General features: G+C 44.8%; 1 protein-coding gene across 5 annotated transcripts in view; it reads right to left on the bottom strand.

The window, feature by feature from the left end:
• LOC147604968 (arginine--tRNA ligase, cytoplasmic-like) overlaps positions 1-25040 on the bottom strand; it is a 61662-nt gene that overhangs the window by 12429 nt on the left and 24193 nt on the right. For all 5 annotated transcript variants that reach the window (XM_086794031.1, XM_086794033.1, XM_086794034.1 and 2 more), the window contains 2 exons: positions 13733-13816; positions 13496-13600 (listed from right to left, as the gene is read on the bottom strand). In XM_086794031.1, the coding sequence (XP_086650157.1) occupies positions 13496-13600; positions 13733-13816 (189 nt within the window). The remainder of the gene's footprint in view (positions 1-13495; positions 13601-13732; positions 13817-25040) is intronic.

Raw genomic sequence — 25040 nt, 5'->3', positions numbered from 1 at the left:
TCATAAAGCATTCCAAGCATTTAGGACATTCATCACATCAGGTTGGGACTTGTGGAAACAGCCAACATCATGTAAAGAGGCCAGGCCTTTTGAAATTTATTGGTTGTGGAGGTCCCAGACAAGCAGGCCGACAGTGGTATTCTCGCCGACAAGCAGCATCATCTCATATATAAAGAAAAGCGCATCATTCATTCAGGCATCTTCTTCTTCTCAACGTTTCAAGCCTAAGGAGCAAGGGCATCATTCTAGGCAGCATACAATCATAGACAACAGTCAGCATTCAACCATCCTCCTGCCTCCTACATAGAGGAAAGCCAGCATCTCAAGGGTGGACCAATTGTCTTCTTGGGTTTTAGGTGCACGCCTATTTCTACTCATTTAGTGGAGCATGCCTAAAGCCAAATTGTATCATAATTTGGGTTTCAGGCGCATGCCTATTTCTACTCCAGTAGAACCAAGAGTTAGGTTGAGTATGTATGATGTTGGTGAGCCCTTCAACATGAGTTTGTATAGTCAAGCTTTTGGATGTCTTATCTACTTATGCAACACAAGACCAGATGTTCAATTTGGTGTATCCAAGGTCAACAAATTTATGCATAGTCCAAGTAGTAAGCATTGGCAAGCAATGAAGCGTATCTTTCACTATCTTTAGGGCACCCTAGATCTTGGATTGTTTTATGCCAGGGGGACAACTTGCAGTTATATGCCTACAATGATTCACACTAGGCTGGAGATTACGATACTCGGCAATCTACCAGAGGGAATTGTTTTTTCCTTAGCAACTCATGCATATCTTGGTTGAGTAAGAAACAGCCCACTGCTGCCAATTCTACTTGTGAAGCTGAGTACAAGGCAGCTCTCACTACTAACGTAGATTGTGTATGGCTCAGGAGGTTATTTGCAATTTTGTTGATCATCGTGAGTGTCAACAAACACCCACCACCACACTCACTGAGACAATCAGAGTGCTATGGCCATGGCACGGAATCCAATCTTTCATGCTTGTACAAAGTACATAGAGAAATGCTATCAATTTGTTAGAGAGAGGCTTCGTGCAAGGAAAATCACTTTCACCTACCGCTCTACACAAGATAACATCGCAGATCTATTCACCAAGGCTTTATCTCAAGAGCCTGAAGCTTTCCACAACGCTTTAGACTTGCTCTCCTACAAAGAGTGATCTGTACAAAGAACATAGAGATACACTATTACTTTGTCCGAGAGAGGCTTCATGCAAGGGAGATCACTTTGACCTAGTGCTCTACACAGGATAATATCGCAAATCTGTTCACAAAGGCTTTATCTCGAGAGAAATTTGAAGCTTTCCACAAAGCTTTAGACTTGCCCTCCTACAAAGAGTGATCTGCATTCTTGTACAGGTTCACATTACCACTACAGGGGAGATTTGAATGCATTTTATGCTATGTGTAGTGCCACATGTGAACAAGGGCATACCACGGGCACTTTTTATCCCTTACGGGCTTTTATCACCCTGGACATCCAGTATGAAAGGACACCCACTTATGGTTAAGGGTTTTTTCTACTTTCACTTTATTATTATGATGTGACTACATGCATACCAGATCTGCACATCTTGTTGCTCCACTGCTGCCTCTCTATGAACTTGTGTGAATGAGGTTGTTGCTTGCAAGTATCTATTGCCCTCGTTTCCAACACCTTCTGGGATACTCTGGTTGCAACACATCACAAGAAACGCAAATCTGAAAAGTTATCTTAGGAATATTGTCTAACACAATCCCAACTTAATAATACCCAGACTTCGGCTCCATCTATGTGGTATGCTAGTCCACCCAATGCAAAGGGCAGTCGGTGTCACAAATCCCTATATTCTAGGGACATGCGGATGCGTGTCAGGTCTAGAAACATGCGGATGCATGTATGTATTATACCTGGGCATGTGTATGGATCATATGAGTGGATGCATATGAGTCCAAAGACATGGCAGGACATTTGTGGACTTTCGGGCGGTGCCCGTGTGGATTCCGGCCATGCACACATGGTGTGTTATGATGGCAAGCGGAATATTTTCAAGCACAAGAATGATGATAGGTGGTTCTCCAAGTTTACATGTGCACAATGCATAAATGATGCATGCCATAACTTTATTTTACTTTGTGTGACATTGTCTTCTGCCTGGACAATGCTTGTTATTTTGGCTTGTGAAGTCCGAGGGACCGGGGACGCCCGGGCACCTTGTGGACATGTGTGTGCACTCCTGCTTGGGCCTAAAACTGTGGGCTTATGGGTTTTGCAGGTGGTAAGTGCGTCCACACTCAATTTACAGCTTATTTCATTTACTACTAAAGTTTATTGGTTTGCAGGTCCACACTCATTAATAAGTGGCCGGACAACTTATAATGCGTTCGCATTTGGTTGGACCAAAATTAATGAAGTCCGGACAGCTTATGGCCATTTCCCATTTGGTTGGACCTAAACTTATACAAACAGGACAAATGGAGCACTATGGGCTGGACACCTACCTGGACACCTTATGGGGACACTTGTCAGCCTGTATGTGTACCCACCAAGCACCATAGGTGGCACTGGAGAAAGGCGCCTCCTTCAAGAGACCATTTGGGCTGTTTTATTCATAACTTAACACATTGGAGAGCTGGTTGAAGCTTTTGGAGTTGCTACAGGGCTGGTTGCTTGCTTCCCGGACTCACACAAGCTTGGATAATGATCCCCACACTCTTCTAAAGGGCTGGTTGGTAAATTTCAGACCTGTATTTTCTGGTTATTGCGAGTTTTGGGCTGGTTACAGGTGTCCAAAGTCAACTTGGACAATACAGGACAGCTCTAGGGACCTCCACAGGGCTATAGGACCCTTTACAGGTGGATTTCTTGCGATGGAAAGCTGCTGTTTTGGACTGGTTATTGCATAAAACAGGCCGGACAGCAATGGAATATGTGAGCATGGATGTGTCTCAAGGATTCCTGGTGTAACAGGTGTTTAGGGCAAGCATTGGGAACACTTGCTCGCGGAGAACACAGGTTTCTGGATCAGTTTCTCGCGTGGAAACAGGGCCTAAAGATCCATTTACATCCTGTGCAGGGCGGAGTACCTGTGAGGATTGTGATACTCTTGTGCAGGGCGGATGTACCTGTGAAGAGGCTTGTGCAGGGCGGATGTACCTGTGTGTAGGGCGGATGTACCTACAGATTCTCTTGTTTGAGATGTATTCATACATGATGTATCTGGAAGAATCAGGTGCAGGCTGGTGGTGAATCCCCAGGCACCCATAATCTTGTACTTTGCAGACTCTTTTGGTAATATAACCTAAAGGGGGGGGGGTCAGCCTATCATCGGCCCCTTTATGTGGTGTACTGTCATTTTCAGCTTTGTGGTTGTAATGCTCAAGTGTTAAGTGCTCAGAATCTTGTTCACATTTATACGATTCCAATACACGCGTCCGCCTCCCGTTACATTGGTATCAGAGCTCAGTTTTTCTCCTCATTGGAAAAACGGTCTGAGGCTTGGAATCATAAGTGGTGACCTGATTGAGTGTCATGGACAGCCACATTTCTGACAGTGTGGAGAACACGCAGGACCGTGAATTTCATGGTACAAAGGATGCAAGAGATGCTGCAGGCAATGATGTCTATGGAGATGCAGGTACTCATGACACTATGCATTCTGATTTGGAATCTTTGAGGCGTCAAGTGCGACACTATAGGACTGAAACCGAAGAGCTTAGGTCATTGAAAAATGACCCGGATGTACAAAGGGTGTTGGCTGCGAAGGCAAAGGCTTCGGTCCATGAAGTCACTTTTGAAGCAATTGCAAAGGAAATGGATGTTGAGAAGCCCCGAGAGCTTGCACTTGCATACCTAATGGTTAAGGGTGATGTATACACTGAAGCAGATGGTAGTTTGGCTTTCAAGAAGCCACCCCTCATGGCTGCCCATGGTGATGCACATGATGCACTACAAGCAGAAAGAGCACAACAAGTGCCAAATGCTGAAAGGACAAGAGTCCCTGGTGCTAGGCTTGATGCAGATCAAGAGAAGAGTAAGGATGAGGGATCCTCTACTCATTCCTGCTTTGCTCCAAGAAGACATGTCCGTTCTCGTGTTGAGCTTTCCACTCATCTGGAGAGTGTGACTCAAGAGAGAATGAAGAGGGATCGTGAATCTTCATCGCGGCATCATCATCATGCAGATGAACAGGATGTACATAGGGATGCATATAGAAGGAAGAAGCCTCGAGAGTTCAAGTCCGGTGACAAGGATGTAAAGTTTGAAAACTTTCAGGGACGGATGGACTCTACCAAAGCACTTGCTTTCATCAGACAGTTTGAGATAGCTTTTTGCAATGAAGACTTTTCGGAAAAGTCTATGCTCAGGCATGTGGGAATGCATCTCAAGGATACGGCAAGTGATTGGTGGCTTGCAAAAATACTTGATGGAAGTGCTGCCCCAACTTGGTCTTCTTTCAAAATTCAGTTTTATGATCAATTCTTACCACCAAACTTTGCAAAGGATGTACGCAAGGAGTGGGATTGGTTGTCCCAAGATGAGGGAGAGTCCGTTGCTTCATACATAGCAAAGTTTTGGAAAGTCCTTCTCAAGGTTACTCCCTTCATGAAGATTGGAGAGGACGAGAAGAATAGAAAGTTTGAATCGGGGCTCCATCACATCATCCAACAAAGCTTGGGAGTGTACCCAAATAAGACCATACAAGAGCTTATACACTCAGCCATGATTGCGGAGAACTTGCACATAAAAGCACCCACAAATAAGCCATTTGCAGGTCAAAACAAGAGCAAATTCAGGGCTGGTTATGACCAGAAAAAGGGTGGACAGCCACCTAAGAATGCTCCCAAAGATGGCCGAGATGCAAAGGATGACTCTGAAAAGAAGCCGGGGGGTAAACGCCACAATTTTGGGCTCTCAAAACAGCAATTGGAAGAGTACAGGAAGGCTGGAAAATGCTTTAAGTGTGGCAGTAAAGATCATATATATCCTAAATGCCCACAGAATCCTAAGAATGCTGAGCCTAATGTGCAAAAGCCTCTTGTGAATGTTGTACCCGATGTGCAGGGTAATACAGGGCATGAGCCCAAGAGTAGAGTCATATGCAAGGCTTGGGGCAAATTGAAGGATCAGCCCGCTTTGTTTCTTTTTGATGATGCTTCCACAGATAACTTTATATCCGTACAGATGGCTGCCGCCATAGGTCTCAATGTGGAAGACATGGGAATGCAAATGAATGCAGATGCCGCCTTTGAGGGCAAACAGGTTGATGTAACTCCGGTCATTGGTAAGCTCCGTGTACATATACAGGACTACCTCGACTATGAGAGCTTTTTAGTGGCTCCTCTTACAGGTTGTGATGTTTTGTTGGGGATGCCCTGGCATCACCGTTTAGAGCCTGTTAAGGCTTACAAAGAAAAGAAAATCAGCTTTGTACATAGAGGCCGTGAGCACTCTATAGATGCTGGTACTACTGGAAGTACCATACCTCTTGTAAGCCATGTACAAATTAATAAGGCAATAAAGAAATCAGCTTGTTCTTACTTGGTTTTTGTACGTGATACCATTGAACATTCTAGTGTTGATGTTACTGCATTAGATCAGGACAAGCTTAACTTTTTGAATGAGTTCAAAGATTGTTTTGCAAATGCTTTGCCAGCAAGGTTGCCACCAGAGAGGCCGGAAGATCATTGCATAGATCTAATTCCCGGTAGCTCTCCACCTAATAGGCCACCATACAGGGTGAGTGCTAGTCAACAAGAAGAGATTATGGCACAGGTGAATGAACTTTTGGAAAAGGGTTTGATTCGGCCTAGTTCCTCGCCATATTGCTCGCCGGTACTTCTTGTTCAAAAGAAGGATGGTACTTACAGGATGTGTGTTGATTACCGTGCCCTCAATAAGATAACCATCAAGAATCGGTTTCCCATTCCGCGTATTGATGACATCTTGGATAAGCTTGAAGGTTCAGCATGTTTCAGCCGAATAGACCTCAAGAGTGGGTATCATCAAGTGAGAGTGGCACCTCAAGATGTACACAAGACTGCATTCAGGACAGCCTTTGGTCTTTATGAGTTTTTGGTGGTGCCTTTTGGCCTTACAAATGCACCCGCTACCTTCAACAGGATGATGGACAGGGTGTTCAGAAAGCATAGAAAGTTCACAGGTATATTCTTTGATGACATTATTGTATTCTCAAAGAATGAAGCCCAACATCGTGAGCACCTGGCTATTGTGTTTAAAGAGCTTAAGGAAAATCAGCTCTACATAAACGCAAAAAAGAGTGAATTCTTCCTCCCAGAAATTCACTATCTTGGTCACATTGTATCAAAGGATGGTGTGCGCATGGATCCCGCAAAGATACAAACCATGCAAGAATGGCCAGAGCTGAAATCAGTCCATGAAGTGAGGAGCTTCCTTGGTTTATGTGCTTACTACAGGAGGTTCGTCAAGCATTTTGCTTTTATTGCCGCTCCGTTACATGACTTAACGAAGAAGAAAGCAATCTTTAAATGGACACAAGAAGAGAGAGATGCCTTTCAAAAGTTGAAGAGTGCAATCATCTCGGGACCGGTACTCATTATTCCGGATTTGCACAAACCTTTTGTTGTGGAATGTGATGCAAGTGGGGACTGCATAGGGGCTGTTTTGAACCAAGAAGGACATGCCATTGCCTATGAGAGCAGACGCTTGCAACATGCAGAGCTTCACTTACAGGTTTATGAGAAGGAGTTGTTGGCTGTAATTCATGCCCTTACTATTTGGAAACACTATCTTTTAGGGGCTGATTTTATGGTCAAAACTGACCATCAAAGTTTGAGATACTTTTTGACTCAAAGTAAGCTCTCAGAGAAGCATATGAGATGGGCAAATTTCCTCTCAATGTTTCATTTTCAGATTTTACACACTCCAGGGAAAAAGAATGTGGTGGCGGATGCCTTATCTAGACGACCACAGGTTCATGCTATTACAGTTGCATACCATGAGGACTTATCGGATATGCGTAATACTTATCATCTGGATGAGGATTTTGCACATGTATAGGCTGATTTGCAAGAGGGTATTGCTGTCCCATCTTATGTCATAAGAGATGGATATCTCATGATGCAAAATCGTATGTGTGTGGTAAAGAACCTTCGCCATAAGGTTATGGATGAGTGCCATGCTCCTCCATATGCAGGTCATAGAGGCATTTTGGCCACAGCACAAGCTTTGGAGAGGTATTTCTTTTGGCCACATATTCGCAAGGATATTGAAGCATATGTACGTGAATGTATGGTATGTCAAAAGGTCAAATTTGACAGACATAAAGCACCTGGATTGCTTCAACCTTTGCCTATACCAAATGAACCATGGGAAAGCATTGCTATGGATTTCATTATGGATTTGCCAAGGACGCCACAGGGAAATGATGCTATTTGGACCATTATTGACAGGTTTAGCAAGCAAGCACATTTCATTCCCGTGCGCAAGACAATAAAGCCAGATCATATGGCTAGGATGTTTTTGGCACAGATATTCAAACACCATGGCATGCCTAAATCTATTGTGGGGGATAGAGATCCTAGAACCACAAGTTTATTTTGGCGCGCATTGTTTGACAATATGGGTACAAAGCTGAACTTCTCATCAGCTTACCATCCACAGACAGATGGGCAAAGTGAAATAGCAAATTCAGCCGTCCTTGACTTGCTGAAATCTTATGTATCCGACTGCAAATCGGATTGGGAGAAGTATTTGCCACTTGTGGAGTTTGCCTACAACAATACGGTACATACTTCTACGGGTAAGGCGCCCTTTGAGATTATCTATGGCAAGGTGGTACTACCACCCATCCTGCGTACAAAGGATGAGATTTTTGCAGCAGATGAGTATGTCAGAGACTTGGATACTGCATTTGCACAGGTACGGACAGCCATAGAGAGGTCTCAAACCAAGAATAAAAAGGCAGCTGATAAGCATAGAAGGGATGTACAATTCAAACAAGGTGATTGGGTCTTGCTGAAATTTGAAAAGGCACGCCTTCGGAAGAGGCCAGGAAAAGAGGGAAAGTATCCTAAACTTTCCAACAGGTACTATGGACCTTTTCAGATCTTGGAGAAGATCAATGATGTTGCATTTTGGCTTGTACTCCCAGATCATTGAAACATGCATAATGCTTTTCATGTGAGCCTATTGAGACCTTATGTGGGACCGACACCGTTTGAGCCGGTTTTGGAAGACCCACCCGAGGTGGATGAGCTGGAAGAGATTCTTCAACCTGAACAGATTGTTTTTCACAAGGAACGAAAGCTTGCGGGAGGCAAACTTGTTCGTAGGTACCTTGTGAAGTTCAAGAATTATTCAGCTTTGGATGCGAAATGGATGGATGAGGCCTACTTCGAGGATTACCCAGATCTTTTGAAGGCCTATCTGGAGGCTTTTCAGTTGCGGTCAACTGATTAGAAGCCGGGGGATGTCACAAATCCCTATATTCTAGGGACATGCGGATGCGTGTCAGGTCTAGAAACATGCGGATGCATGTATGTATTATACCTGGGCATGTGTATGGATCATATGAGTGGATGCATATGAGTCCAAGGACATGGCAGGACATTTGTGGACTTTCGGGCGGTGCCCGTGTGGATTCCGGCCATGCACACATGGTGTGTTATGATGGCAGGCGGAATATTTTCAAGTACAAGAATGATGATAGGTGGTTCTCCAAGTTTACATGTGCACAATGCATAAATGATGCATGCCATAACTTTATTTTACTTTGTGTGACATTGTCTTGCTGCCTGGACAATGCTTGTTATTTTGGCTTGTGAAGTCCGAGGGACCGGGGACGCCCGGGCACCTTGTGGACACGTGTGTGCACTCCTGCTTGGGCCTAAAACTGTGGGCTTATGGGTTTTGCAGGTGGTAAGTGCGTCCACACTCAATTTACAGCTTATTTCATTTACTACTAAAGTTTATTGGTTTGCAGGTCCACACTCATTAATAAGTGGCCGGACAACTTATAATGCGTTCGCATTTGGTTGGACCAAAATTAATGAAGTCCGGACAGCTTATGGCCATTTCCCATTTGGTTGGACCTAAACTTATACAAACAGGACAAATGGAGCACTATGGGCTGGACACCTACCTGGACACCTTATGGGGACACTTGTCAGCCTGTATGCGTAACCACCAAGCACCATAGGTGGCACTGGAGAAAGGCGCCTCCTTCAAGAGACCATTTGGGCTGTTTTATTCATAACTTAACACATTGGAGAGCTGGTTGAAGCTTTTGGAGTTGCTACAGGGCTGGTTGCTTGCTTCCCGGACTCACACAAGCTTGGATAATGATCCCCACACTCTTCTAAAGGGCTGGTTGGTAAATTTCAGACCTGTATTTTCTAGTTATTGCGAGTTTTGGGCTGGTTACAGGTGTCCAAAGTCAACTTGGACAATACAGGACAGCTCTAGGGACCTCCACAGGGCTATAGGACCCTTTACAGGTGGATTTCTCGCGATGGAAAGCTGCTGTTTTGGACTGGTTATTGCATAAAACAGGCCGAACAGCAATGGAATATGTGAGCATGGATGTGTCTCAAGGATTCCTGGTGTAACAGGTGTTTAGGGCAAGCATTGGGAACACTTGCTCGCGGAGAACACAGGTTTCTGGATCAGTTTCTCACGTGGAAACAGGGCCTAAAGATCCATTTACATCCTGTGCAGGGCGGAGTACCTGTGAGGATTGTGATACTCTTGTGCAGGGCGGATGTACCTGTGAAGAGGCTTGTGCAGGGCGGATGTACCTGTGTGTAGGGCGGATGTACCTACAGATTCTCTTGTTTGAGATGTATTCATACATGATGTATCTGGAAGAATCAGGTGCAGGCTGGTGGTGAATCCCCAGGCACCCATAATCTTGTACTTTGCAGACTCTTTTGGTAATATAACCTAAAGGGGGGGGGTCAGCCTATCATCGGCCCCTTTATGTGGTGTACTGTCATTTTCAGCTTTGTGGTTGTAATGCTCAAGTGTTAAGTGCTCGGAATCTTGTTCACATTTATACGATTCCAATACACGCGTCCGCCTCCCGTTACAGTCGGCCAACAGCAAGACACAAAAACCAAGAATAAAACCTAATAAATCCAAAAAAAACCCCTTTTTAGGACCGGACAAAATGCCATTTTCACACAGGGCGTGGGCCAAACGTACGCCCCTCTCTGGCAGGTGTGTCGTCTGCAAGGCCTGATGCTCAGCTGCCTGGGAACCTACCTCTCTCTCTCTGCCCTCTCGGGAGGATCTGAAAGTGAAACGGGGGGAAACCACCTGAGGCAGTCTCCTGGACTGCCGCCGAGGGCAAGCTCTAACTAAATGTCCCGTATGCCTGCAAATGAAGCATTGACATGGAAGGCCTCAATACTCTACACGCTGTTGGATGGGGTCGCCCCCGGAGGCTAGGAATAGATATACAATGAGGCACTGAATCCGGCAAGGCCACACACATGCGGAGTGATGGAATCCCGACTGCCCGTGCAAGGGTCGAGGCAGCAGTGAGGGGGATTCCATCACTCTCTCGATGGCACCACCAATCATCGGGAGAAGAGAAAGGTATTCCTTCCTAAGGCCTAAGAAGCAAACTGTCACTGGGAAGCACGGCACGCCAACCAGAGGGTCAGACACAAGATCGAAGCCGTGCTGCCATCACGCAAAGAAGGCCTGCGCAGTACACGATACAGGGGGACTCAGCTGCATGACTCCGTCTGACGCCGTTGTTTTGGTTTTGTTTGTGGTTCTTCCGATGTGTTTCAAAGCTTGTGTTTGGTATTGAAGTGCCTGTCTATTGCCCCGACTTCCCCAGTTGGTTTCAAATTGTCAGTTAGAAATAGAGCTGTTGGAATCAGGGGTGCACAAATCAAGTTTGGGGAAAATTGTTTTGCGTTTCCTTACTTATTACCATTGTTACCCCAGCTTGTCATCATGGATACAAAAGCAAGCACATGGAAAATCACATAGATGCACGACTAGAGGCCCACTTGGACCGACGTCAACCCCTCTTCGCTTAGGATTCCGCTTTAGTAGGTGCCCATTATGTGCAGCAGGAGAGCCATCACTGACTGGAAGGTGGAGCAACCAGCTCCCTCATCAAGCGGCCGTTACTCCCGGTCTCAAAAAAACCGTCCCTTGGAGCATCAAGTGAGTCAACACAAAATCTCCACTGGCATCGCGGCCATTGTTTGGATGGGCATCGTCGCCGGTCCCCCCTCACAAGGTTCATCTTCTTCCAGTTTTTGTTTGCCGTCCTACTCTCATTCACCGTTTCCTTGGCGGGGTTCTTGCATTGGATTGTTGTGCTTCAACCCTTTCACTCAAGTTGGACCAGACCCAAATGTTGAAGTTGTTGAAGCCTCCCAAGTAAAATGTAAAGCTGGATGGTAAGATGTTGACCTAATGGGCTCACGAGATAATTGCCACGTCGGAGGCAGCAGGTGGTTCTGATTGGTTCCGATTGCACATTGTCCAAACAGTCGTGACTACTGCAGTCTTGTTGTGGTGGGAGGACTACTTGAAGCACCACTTAGTCAAGAAGAGGGATGACTTGTCCGGCCATCCTTAAGTAATTCACCCTCATTGACTATCGACGTGACTTCAGCAACAATGGGAGAATCTTGCATGGAACCTTAAAGCAAGGTGAGGTCATTGAAATACCTCACTCGCTGCATGAAGCTGTTACTTATGCTTCATAAGTACATCCCAACCTTAGCGCTAAGCAAAGTGATTTGTGGATGGCGTGAAGGGGTCCTAGCATACAGACGTTTGTGCACATCGGCTTGGAGTCTCATGGAAGCAGTTTACTTGCTACAACCCTTGAGACTAGAGAGTGTTTCAAGTCCAAAACTTAGCAACACGCGCAACAAAAGGGCAAAGACAAGAGTGGGTACTTCAAGGCCACAGATGGTAAGGACAAGCCCAGTGTGGCAGCCTTGTCCTAATGTGCAAGTGAATAACAAAGAAGATAGCACAGCAGAATAGAGAGAGACATGCACAATACACGCCTACCTAAACTTCTGTATATTTATGTTACTTGACAGCTGCCCAACCTGTACTCTGACCCTGGATGACCTTGTTCCTGGTTGCCCGTACCCTGTGTGCTGTTGACCAGTCTAGCGGGTCACCTTATGGAGGTGTGTTACAGTAGTTATGCACAAGCAGGCTCCATAGCCAGTCACGGTTTACTTAGCATGAGGTCGTCATTTACAGCAAGAAATTATCCTCGTTATCGATTACCAACTCCCCCATAGCCTGTACTACCTTTCTGTGTTTTTGCCTCTTTTGACAGTACCTTGAGGGTCTGGCCCCTTGTACAAACCCTAACAACACAATATACACATACTAAAATTTGTGCACTGCTTTCCACAATGCACTGTGTCACGAAAAAATGTGAAGTGCTAAACCTGGAATATTAGTTACCGTCAACAATGCAAGGTGATTAAGTGAATAAATAAATATCAAGTATGGCAACACCAATCACTCTATTGAGAATGAATAAAACAATTTACATTATACAAGAAAAAAAAAGCAGTTCATTTCGAGTCTAAGTTCATTTCGAGTTATAAGTCTAAGAAAAAGCACTTGAAATGAACTGCTTTTTTTAGACTTATAACTCCAAATGAACTTAATCAAATATGGTTACACTACACAAAATATGTGGCATATAGTTTTGAGAGCCTTTGAAATAGTCTATACACCTAATCAAAATCTTTGAAATGAACTGTGGAGGGAAAGCAAGAACAGACCCTCTCCCCCGATCCCCCCCCCCCCAAAAAAAAAAAAAAAAAAAACTCAACCCTCCCAAAACATACATGATAGCCCACAAAAAACAAAAGGTAAAAGAGGTCTTGAAAGGCCTAGGGAGAACATGACACACTTCAGTTCTTCTAGCGTGTTCCATGCAATTTACTCCATCCAGATGGATGAATGATTGTCTACCAGGACCAGGTTGTGGACACTAGGACTCGGAAGGACGATGACACTGACAGACATGAAGACGGGTAGGGCAGCCTACGTGTCCTCAGGTGTCAAACGATGGAGCTTGCCAACTAACACAAGTGGCCAAGGGCCCGCAAATAAGATCACAGTTCTTCTTTCCTGAATTTTGCAACTGAGCGGTTGAGGGACAGTCCCAGCCAGCCAACAGCAACCAAAAAGAGGAGATGCCCAGCCATCTTCTGAGATAGAGCATTTGTTTGAGTCATGTTCAATCCTGCCTTGGGAAGCCAGTCTATTTTTTGTGGAGCTGTTCTTGCTCTTTAATTTCAGCAATACTAATAACAATTTTTTAAGCACACTATTGTAAAAAAGGCACATTGTTGATCTTTAAACCACTTGGGCATACAGGGGTGAAGGTGCTGCATACTAACATGCAGTAAGAGAACTTAAGACACTGTGCAGGAGGTGTCTTTGCATTTATTCTATGCCATGCATCAGAACAGTACCAAAAGGCTAAGTTATGAGAGAGCAATACCTTCTCTTCAAGTTTAACTTTGAGTCGTTCATAAACTTGTTCAAACTCCTTCCGACTAACATCACAAATTTTTTCCCATGCTTTCCGATATTTGTCATTTCCACCCTATAGCACCAACAATATATGCTAGTTTGATCATGCTTTACCCAACATAAGTCAAGTATCCCGCTTTAGCATACTGAAGCTCATGTGCATTGCTTGGATCTCAAAAGCCTCCACGAAAAAATTGCTACCTACCTGAAGTAAAACCACTGCTTGTTGAGCTTTTTCCTTGAAAGAAGGATCCTTATCAAATTTTTCCTTTGAAGCTTTATAAAGGGCCTGCACAACAGTTTGAAAAGCATTGCACTGTGAGCACTTTGTTCTCAAACCAAATGACAAAGCATAGGAGGAAAGATTTAGTGGTATATATATATATAATGTTACAAAATGTCCATGGAATATATATAGACTAGAATTTATCAAAAGGGTAAGAGTAGATGGCAAAACCACCACACCAATATAGCCCTTTATTACGCATCTGCCACTCACGATAGCATGCACAATGAGAAAGAGCACCTGGATTCAAAGCCCACAAAGTCTACAGAGGCAACTTACGGCCTTAAAGAAGAGAGTGGCACATCAGCAAGATAAACCAGCAGAATTAGCATGAAGCAACAAGGTGAAGATGGGGTGGAACGATATGGCTTTCACGTGAGAATGCGAATAATGGGCAAAGAGATATGGCACTAGAAATGAGCCCAAGGTGATCTTTTAAAGGTCGATATTGAGAAAGGGGCATCCAACTTGCAATTAATTTGTCTTGTAAAACATAAAAGCAGCTATTGATGCTCTTAGCTTCTCACTGCCTCAAAGTCATTGTGGACTTATTCTTGCAATAATATCTTATTCAAGTGTCGTGATGTGACCAACAAACCGCAGCACTACATCCTTTGACCATCCTCCCATAAGCAAGATCCAGATGACATCTTTCCGGTGTCAAGCCACCTTGTCGTACATTTAAAGACACTGTTACAATTGCTTCAAGCCTCATACCTGCACTTAGATTAAGGTTCTCTCATGCAAGTGATCCACAGGTTATGAGCTGCTACCCTTTGTGCAAAGCCTCGTGGCCCTACTCGTTTTGAGGTTGCTGCTACAGAGTAAACCACAAGCAATGTGCTCGCTTTAAACTTAATACTGGGCTCAATTCCAACTTGCTACGAGGAGTTTAATTTCATGATTGCAAAGCCATGACAATCAAACGACATCAGTGGGTCTAATCAGTGCTATTGGCATTGCAGGTGTTCTTGATTCACAATTGAATGAAAACGTTGGAGTTGGTGCCATTGCAGATATCCACGATCTGGCACTTCCAATAAGCAAATTTCTCTGAGGGTGGTAATGACCGACGTCAAGCCGCCAGCACTATGAAGTCTACATCTGGCACTGTTTATGCCAATCGAGAAGTTCTAGGTGTAAGATAATATTACTCTAAAGGTATTGTGTACTTCACCCCACTGCGTGTGAGCTCATATTCGGCACCGCCTCGTAAACAACAATCACTTAAACACTTAATGCACAAAACTTAACAAAGCTGAAAACTTAAATTTGCACAAGTACACCACATTGGGGCTGGAACCCGGGCTGACCACCCCCCTCCCTTTCCAATACCAAACATATTATTGGAGTATTTTATTGTGCAATGTTCGAGGGGCTATAAAGCCAAATTTTCCATAGACAAAGAAATGAATACAAATACCAAATAGTGTTGTCGGAGAAGAATTCCATCGGTGAAGACTATCAACAACAAACGCGTCCCTGGTATTCCGGGTCCACACACAACACTGGTGTGCCTATACTAGCGCCGGGCTTGCTCTCTCACAACGTTAGAATGCTGAAAATGGAGGACTCACACCGGTGGACACTCCTGGGCATGATTTCCAACATGCCATGATGTTGATGATATCAGAGCACGACGGGAGCAATCAGCCGATCACGGGCTCAAAACACACTCATAGGCTGCCTGGACAGCACCTAGGAGAAGTACGGCAACCAGCAAAACAAGTCAATCAGCCGAAGATGATCACCAAAATCTGACCGTACATGCCCATACAACATTCAGCATGCTGATGTGGTAGTCGTACAACTGGATTCTGCACCGGCTGATCTTCGCATAATCGGAATGCAAGAAATGGTCGCCCTTTGCCTGCTGATCACAGCTATGTGGTCGGAATCGCGATTGGATAAGTGTAGCACCTATACAGAGCAAAATCGATGAAGAGCTAGGCGTGCAAGAGAATGATGATTTGTTGCAGGGAGGTGAAAAATGACTCGTGCATGGATTTGTAGTTGCCCACACCAAACATTGGCCACATGGGTGGTCACCCTGGTGCCCACCCCACACATAGTGGTGACCAAGGTGCCCAAGCCAGGTGCCCACCAGGTTGGGCCCTGGGCACTTTATAAAAAATGTCCACCTATTTTAAATGAATGTGAACCTACAAAGATTATAAACGTTAAAGCATTTAAATAAACTAATACAAGAGTTTTTGAGTGTAGTTACCACCTATTCACAGGCCACAAAACACATTAGAATACAAGGCAATCGCCCTTTTCACAAGTAGGTGTCCCAAGCCCATGAACTTGACATTCATGGCAAGCAAACACACGAAAATAGTTCACGCGAAAACAAGTTCAAACATGTAAACATGTATGCATGTTCACTTTCTTATAAGCAAATCTCCCGATTATGGAACAAGTGCAACATTGGCATTTTCGGATACAAGACTGGCACATCGAAAAGCGTGGAACTGGGATCCCGAGCACTCAGATCACAAACTCACCATGAACAATCGCAAGAAACTAGGATCCCAGACACACGAATCCAATACCAAATGAAGGTCTATGGACTGTTAGGGTTAGGGTTTGGAGATGCTGCAAACACAGGCGTGGAGAGCAGAGAGAGAGAACACGTATTCAGATGATAAAGTGAAGTACAATAGCCACATAATAAAGTGACCTAAAAAGATGTGTGTTCACATGTCCGGCCATAAAATGTGCCGGGTGGACCAAAACACTTATAAACTGCTTACAAGTGAAACTAAGCTAAACTGGGGAAAAAACCTCCACTAACTGAAGTAAAAAGTGCCCCAGTAATCTACTGATGATCACTAGCACTCCTCTGGGTGCATACACAATATAAAACCCAACAAACCCCCCTGGAGTGATATGCGATCACTCTACATCATCCACCAAAAGGAAACAAATTCAAAGCAGTGCGGAATGCTTCGAATTTCGGACGTGGTAATGCCTTGGTGAAGATGTCTGCCACATTCTGATCTGTAGGACAGTAGATCAGACTGATATCTCCTGCCTGGAGTCTCTCCCGAACAAAATGATAGTGAATCTCAATGTGTTTCGTGCGAGCATGAAACACAGGATTCCTGGCCACAGCAATGGCACTCTGACTATCAGTATAGATAGGTGTAGGCTCCTCCACTGAAATATCCATATCAGTCATGAGATGACGCAGCCAAACACACTCAACAGTAGTAGTGTAGGCTGCTTTGTACTCTGCCTCACAAGACGAAGTGGCCACTGTGGTCTGTTTCTTGCTTAGCCAAGAAATGCATGAAGAGCCAAGAAAGAAACAATTTCCACTAGTGGAATGTCTGGTATCAAAATCACCAGCCCAATCTGAATCACTGTAAGCGTATAATTGCATGTCACCCCCCTCAGGATAAAGCAATCCAAGAGACAAGGTACCCTGCAAATACCGGAATATACGCTTCACAGCTTGCCAATGTGACAACCGTGGGCTGTGCATGAATCTGCTCAACTGAGAAACTGCATACTGAATATCTGGCCGTGTAGTACACAAGTAAATAAGGCACCCAACAGCCTAAGCATATGTAGTGGCATCAAAGGAAATACTGTCATCTTGTAGTGACAGTTTCATCCCAGGCTCCATAGGAGTACTAATAGGCTTGCAATCCTGAAATTTAAACTTCTCCAGAAGTTTAGCAACATACCGAGATTGCAATAACCCAATGCCTCTGTTATCCTGCACAAACTGTATGCCCAAATAGTAGTGTACAAGCCCCAAATCAGACATGTCAAATGTCTGTTGCAGTATCTCTTTAAAAGCTGCAATTTTGTCATCATTTGATCCCATGAGCAAGAGATCATCTACATAAAGACTGATGACCAGCAAATCTGTCTCTTCTTTCTTTACATACAAGGTGGCTTCTGATGGACTGTTCACAAATCCTTGAGTGAGTAGGAAAGCATCTATCTTTGCATACCAAGCTCGTGGAGCTTGTTTCAAACCATACAAGGCCTTTTTCAGCCTGCATACTTTCCTTTCATGACCATGTTCTGCAAAACCCATGGGATGATATACATAAACTTCCTCCTCGAGGTCCCCATGTAGGAATGCAGTCTTTATGTCCAACTGGTGAACAACCCAACCACGATGTGCAGCCAATGCAATGACACACCTAAGTGTCGACATACGGGATGTAGGAGCAAATGTCTCCTCATAATCAATGCCCTTCTTCTCTGCATAGCCCTTTGCAACTAGACGGGCTTTGTACCTGTCAATGGATTCATCTGCATGTCTTTTCAACTTACAGACCCACTTAGTACCAATTGCTTTCTGGCCTTTGGGCAGATCAACCAAATCCCATGTTTGATTCCTTTTAATAGAATCAAGCTCATCCTGCATGGCTTTGTTCCAATGCACATTATCTCGTGCATCCACAAATGAATCAGGCTCATCATCATCCTGTAAACTGGCTGCCATAACCAGATTCAAATCCATGATGTGTGCATGCTCATTGGTCCGTGTCTCCCTACGAGTACGACCAGCAAGAGGACCCTCTAAATGGCTGTCCTGTAATGTCCTTAAATACCATCTAGGTATGTGTCTGACCTGTGGTGCCTGCTGCCCCATATTTGGTTCAGCTTCTGGCTCAATTTGCTGCTGAATTTCTGCACCACCTTCATCATTTGCTGGCTGTCCTGTACCCTCATGAGTTGGATCACCAACTGTGGAATGAAACTCCATAGGTAGTAGACCTTCAAACACATCATTTTCAGCCTGATTTGCATCATAACCAGCCATGGATATTTCTGATTTTTCATCAAAAATCACATCCCGACTAGTGAATATCTTCCTGGATAGTGGGTCATATAACCGGTAGCCCTTGCTCTCACGGCTATACCCAACAAAAATGCATTTTGTGGCTTTATCATCCAACTTCCTCCTCAACTCTTTGGGTATGTGTGCATATGCAAGACACCCAAAGATACGAAAATGTGATACAAAAGGCTTGCGGCCATGCCAAGCCTCAAAAGGAGTAATGGAAACCAATGCCTTTGTGGGACATCGATTCAAAATATGACAAGCACACATGACAGCTTCCACCCAAAAGATATGTGGTAGCCTCTTTGCCTTTAGCATACATCTGGCCATCTCCATGAGTGACCGATTCTTCCTTTCTGCAACCCCATTCTGCTGTGGAGTATAAGGAGTAGTATACTGATGTTTTATACCTCTACTCTCAAGAAAGGAATTCAACATGTGTGACATATATTCCCCCCTTCGGTTAGAACGGAAAGTCTTACCCTTGCATCCTGACTCTGTCTCAGCAAGTGCTACAAAGGCCAAAAATGCATCATATACCTGTGATTTCTGTGTCAAAGGATAGACCCAGCATATACGAGAGAAGTCATCAATAAATGTTGCAAAATAGAAGCAACCACCTAATGACTTCGTCTGCATGGGACCACAAAGATCACTATGTATAAGCTGCAACTTTGCAGTTGCTCGTAGAGCCTGATCACGTGGGAAGGAAAACCTATGCATTTTTTCCAAAATACATCCTTCACAAATGTGATGTGGAGGCTTCTCCATGACAGGTAGATCTGTAAACATGTTATGTCGCTGCATAAGCATAAGACTACCAAAATTTACATGCCCCATGCGAGCATGCCATAACTCCGCATCAACCATAGCTGGAGTAAGAGTGAATGCATTATAAGCAGACTGATCCACTGGCTGAAATTCATCATCAAAGTGGACTTGCATACCACAATGTGCTAAAGAAGAAATGGACAACAAATTCTTCTTTATCCCTGGTACATATAAGGCATCTGTAAGGCGGAGAATGGAGCCATCAATGGCTGTGAGCTGCTGAATCTCCCCAATGCCACGAACTCGATATGAAGCATTGTTGGCACACTGAACAGTTTTGCCAACAGGGGCAGGGCCAACATGACAAAATAAATCCCTGCGAGATGTGATATGCTTTGAGGCACCACTATCAAAATACCAAGTACATGCATGCTCTGTCATACTGAGTGCCTGTGAAGACCAAGAGGCATCATAGCTACATGTATAGAAACAGTAATCCCTGTCCTCAACAAAAGAACCAGTCTCTGGAGGAGCTTTAGAGGCATCATTTACAGACATCCCAGCTTCCTTTGCTAATCCTCTTTCTACACTCTGTGATGTAGTGACATGGCTTCTTACAGTAATGACATTTGCCCTTTTTCTTGGACTGTCCATCACCTTTCTTGGTATCCTGAGATGAACCACCATCACCTGAATTCTGATTTGAACTCTTTGGCTGAGTTTTTCCTTTCCCCTTTTTGACCTGTAGTAAATGCTTGTTCAGCACTTGTGTTCATATTCATATTCTTCCTCATTTGCTCTTCTTGTAACAAGAGAGCAACAAGTTCCTGATACTTAAGGGGTTCAGCAGCATTCCTCATGCTGAGGTTCAAAGAGGTATGAAAAGCCAAGTAAGATCTTGGCAAAGAGTGCAAGATGGTGGACACAAGCTGTGTCTCAGGAATAATCTCATCCACATTGATGAGTTGCTCTCTCAAATCCTGCAGCTTGTTTAAGTGGCTAGACATATCATCTCCTTCATGCATTTTCTGATTTTCCAGCTCTCTTTTCAAAAATGAGATCCGAGCCTCATTACGAGCAGCATACATCTGCTCCAAAGTCACCCATGCATTCTGTGAAGAGCCAGCTGAACGAATATGAGGTATAATAGACCTCTGTACTGACAATGCAATGAGTGACAAAGCTTGTGCATCCCTGGCATCCCATGTCTTCTAAGCATTTGTTCTTTGAACAGGCAATGGCTGCCCTGGAACCTGTACCTGTTGTCCTCGTCCACGAGCACCCCCTTGGGGAGGAGTCTCTGGAGCCAATGGACCTGGACGTGGTTCATCACCACTAACAAAATCCCAAAGACCTTTTGCCACAAGCACATTTTTCAGCATAAAACTCCACAAGGAGTAGTTCGTGCCGTCCAATTTGTCTTCCTTAGACAAATACGTGAATACATCACTCTGCTGTTGATTTGCCATTATGCCTATGCACAATGTTGTACCTGTGTATCAAAAAACCCAATAGCAAGAACCCTGAAAACAACTGTACTCCACTGAATACAGTTCACCCAAATATGCCTGCACTCTCAATCCTCTGAATGTGCAGCTCAATGCACCAGTGACTGAGTAGAGCAGCAAAAATGGCTTACACAGTGCCAAAATGCCCAAAATTACTGCACCCAAAACTGTGCAAAAAGCCTGTAGACTTCTTTGCAAGAAAGTCTGCCTGTATCTGCCTGTAGATTTTCACAGAGAAAATAGAAATGCCCAAGAATCAAAATTTGTAATGCTTACCACAGTTGAGATTTCAACAGGTACAAGTTGACTGCAGTGTGCAGGTACGGATGACTTGACTGTTGTACTATGCAGGTACAGATTACTGTACGGAGCAGACTGCAGGTACAGTGAAAGTACAGCGGATGTACTGAAGCATGTACCAAATGACAGACGGAGCAGTGTACTGAACAGTGCGAACAGGTACACTGCAGGTACTCGATGCAAGTACATTCGACTGTATACAGGTACAGTACGGAAGCAGTCAACTGTAAGCAAGCAGGTACAGTACGGGTACTGAAGCAGTCGATTGTGGGCAGGTACAGTACCAACTGAAGGCGGCGCTGACAGGTGCAAAGGCGGCGCTGACAAGTGCAATCGGCGCTGACAGGTGCTGTCGGCGAACTGTACGGAAGCTGCAGTGCTGGTACGGAAGCTACAGTGTACCTGCTGAAGGCGGCACTCACTGTGTACGGGCAGGTACTGATGTACGGGCTGGACAGAACTTGAAGGCGACAGTGTACGGGCTGGGCAAGGACAGGCCAACGATGCTCTGATACCAAATGAAGGTCTATGGACTATTAGGGTTAGGATTTGGAGATGCTGCAAACACAGGCGTGGAGAGCAGAGAGAGAACACGACTCCTTATGTATTCAGATGATAAAGTGAAGTACAATAGCCACATAATAAAGTGACCTAAAAAGATGTGTGTTCACATGTCCGGCCATAAAATGTGCCGGGTGGACCAAAACACTTATAAACTGCTTATAAGTGAAACTAAGCTAAACTGCGGGAAAAAACCTCCACTAACTGAAGTAAAAAGTGCCCCAGTAATCTACTGATGATCACTAGCACTCCTCTGGGTGCATACACAACATAAAACCCAACACAAGAAACTAGAGAGGACCATTTGGGTGGCCAAATGGTGACATCCCCCCGGCTTCTAAATAGTTGTCTTCAACTGAAAAACGTCGAGGTACGCCTAAAGAATCGGAGAAGTATTCTTCATCAACCCACTTTGCATCAATAGAAAGATAGTTTTCAAACTTCACAACATATCACCTAGAAAGCTTCCCTCCAGCTAGCACTCTCTCTTTTTGAGAAAGACTTCTTGCTCTAGCTGAAGTATCTCTTCAAGCTCATCAACTTCTAGTGGGTCTTCTGTCATACGCTTGTATCCTCCATTGGAATTTGCCTCTTGACTGCTTGCCTGCATTAGGGTTTCAATCTTAGGATTTCCTACATTTTTAGGGTTTTCGACTTTACCTCAGTTTACCCTCGTTGTTGTCGAAATACGCAACAAATATGAAACAAACAACTGAGAGCACACGCACCAAGACTCCACAATGAAGATGAGCAAACGCAAGAGAGAACCACCAGCCTGAAAACGCAAAACTGGGTGTCGAAGAGAGAGAGAGAGAGAGAGAGAGAGAGAGAGAGAGAGAGAGAGAGAGAAGTTGTATAAACTCTGCTATATACAATAGATCCAGTACAACTACATGAAGTGGGGGTAGGAGTGGTACCCCCCATGCTAGTCAGCCAGCAAAAAGGCAACCGACTAGCTACTGGACATGCTCACGATTGCATACAAGCAGTCGGCCAGCAAGGGACAATCAACCACGTACAAGGCTCAAGTTGGCCAATACAGCTCCAAGCGGCCAGCAAATAACAACCCCATGACCATAAAAAATAGGAAAAAATACAGAAAGTGGGGAAAAATGGAGAGAACACCTAAATGGGCGGGCACACCCACAACAGAGGCCCTAGTGTGTAGTGTACAGACAAGAGATGACTGCTAACACCCCCCCCCTCAGCTCCTAGATGTGGAACCAACCCCAGTGAGCTGGAGTACTACTGGAGCATCGCCTGAGGCATAGCCTTCGAGAAGAGGTCTACCGCATTGTCCTCCGTCAAACAAAACTCTAGCAAGATGTCATCAGCAAAAAACTTCTCACGAACAAAGTGACTCTAGATGACCAAGGGTTCCACCTGTGGAAACCCAATCCCACCAAGTAGTAACCTCTACAACCACACCATCTCGCAAGCAACACCACAAGCAACCCGGTACTCTGCCTTTGCAGACGACCAGGCAATAGTTGGTTGCCTCTTGCTGCTCCAAGAAATAGCTCCTGAGCCAAGGGCATAGTCACATGGGACGCGAAATGGGGACGGAAAAGATTGAGAATGGCCATTCCCTGTGACCATAGAGTGACATGGGATGGGAATGGGAGCGGGAACGGGAACGGGAACGAGAACGGGAAGATCCTACCATCCCCAACATTCCCGAGTCTAAAAATGCCCATTCCTTGTGACTATGGCCAAGGGCAAATCTGTAGCCTGATGTAGATCTCCTCGTGTCTGGATCTCCTCCCCAATCTAAGTCACTCCAACCGTGGAGTCCAACTCCATCCGTCGTTCCTCCTCTAGTGTCATAGAAGAGTCCAAGATCCTTCGTACCCTGCAAATACCGTAAGATCCGCAATCCTGTGTCCCAATGAGTCTTCAAAAGCGCCTACAATGTGCATGAATGAGCTCAACGGCCTCACCGGGAAGGTTAAGTCATATCTGGTGTTCAACAACCAAATCAATGAACAGGGATCTTCACGTGCTTCTCAGTCATCTCAAGCAAGTCTGCCATCTCGGGGGGATTACTTTGGTCTTGTGAAGGAAAGGTGGGTGGGAAAAAAAATGAAGAAGAGGCTGCAACTAATATGCAAGGTGATTGTCCAATGGTGATGGCTGCCTTCTACCCAATCTCCAAGTCCCAAACAACCCATAGAATCTCTAATTAGCACCAAAAAACCAGCAGTCCTACAAGCTCTTCAAATCTCCCGCAAGCTCTCCAAGGTCTTCAAGAAACAATCCCGCAAGCTCTCCAACGTCTCCAACCTTCAAGCCACCTGGGGCTCTAATACCATGTCGGAATACGGAACGGATACGAGACAAACAACTGAGAGCACATGCAGCAAGACTCCACGATGAAGATGAGCAATCGCAAGAGAGAACCACCAGTCTGAAAACGCAGAACTGAGTGCGGAAGAGCAAACGTAGAAGAGAGAGAGAGAGAGAGAAGTTGTATAAACTCTGCTATATACAATAGATCCGGTACAACTACATGAAGTGGGGTCGGAGCGGTATTTATACCACCCCCCCATGCTGGTCGGCCAGCAAAAAGACAGCTGACTGGCTGTTGGACAAGCTCACGACTACATGCAAGGAGTCGGCCAGCAAGGGGACAGTTGGCCAAGTACAAGGCTCAAGTCGGCCAATACATCTCCAAGCGGCCAGCAAATAACAACCCCACAGCCATAAAAAACAAGAAAAAAATACGAAAAGTGGGGAAAAATGGAAGAACGCCTAAATGGGCAGGCACACACACAACAGAGGCCCTAGTGTGTAGTGTACAGACAAGAGATGACTGCTAACAGTTGCATCTTCAACTAGCTGCTCTCTCCATTTTCAGCTCATTTCGTACACACAAATGCACTACAAGCTACAGCCCGTTTTTGCATTTTTAGCCTATTTTGTCACCTTACCTAGCCTCAAAGAAAGCCTACTAGGCTTCTTATAGGCCCTAGCAAGGGTTTCAATTGGAAAACCCTCCTTTGGTGCAGCCCGGGGAATTTTCAGCCCACGCAACATTATTGGCAGCACTCAATTTTCAAAAGAAGATTTTTACCTATTTTTGGGATTGCTCAGCAAAGCCACATACACATAAGCAACTCGCCTAGCACCTAATTTGAGAACCCCCAAATCAACTTTTTGATTTGGTGATTTCTGCCACCGCCTCCCAAATTTCAGCGGCTCAACCAACTTCAACCACTACTGCACGCCGCCACCACCTGTGTAGAGCGAGATTTAAGGAATAAAAAATTTATATATT

The sequence above is a fragment of the Cibotium barometz genome, chromosome 60 (genome assembly GCF_041138505.1).
Source record: "Cibotium barometz isolate CiBa-2024 chromosome 60, ASM4113850v1, whole genome shotgun sequence".
Lineage (NCBI taxonomy): Eukaryota > Viridiplantae > Streptophyta > Polypodiopsida > Cyatheales > Cibotiaceae > Cibotium > Cibotium barometz.
The sequence above is the reverse complement of the archived record's forward strand: the minus strand, read 5'-3'. Positions and strand labels throughout refer to the sequence as shown.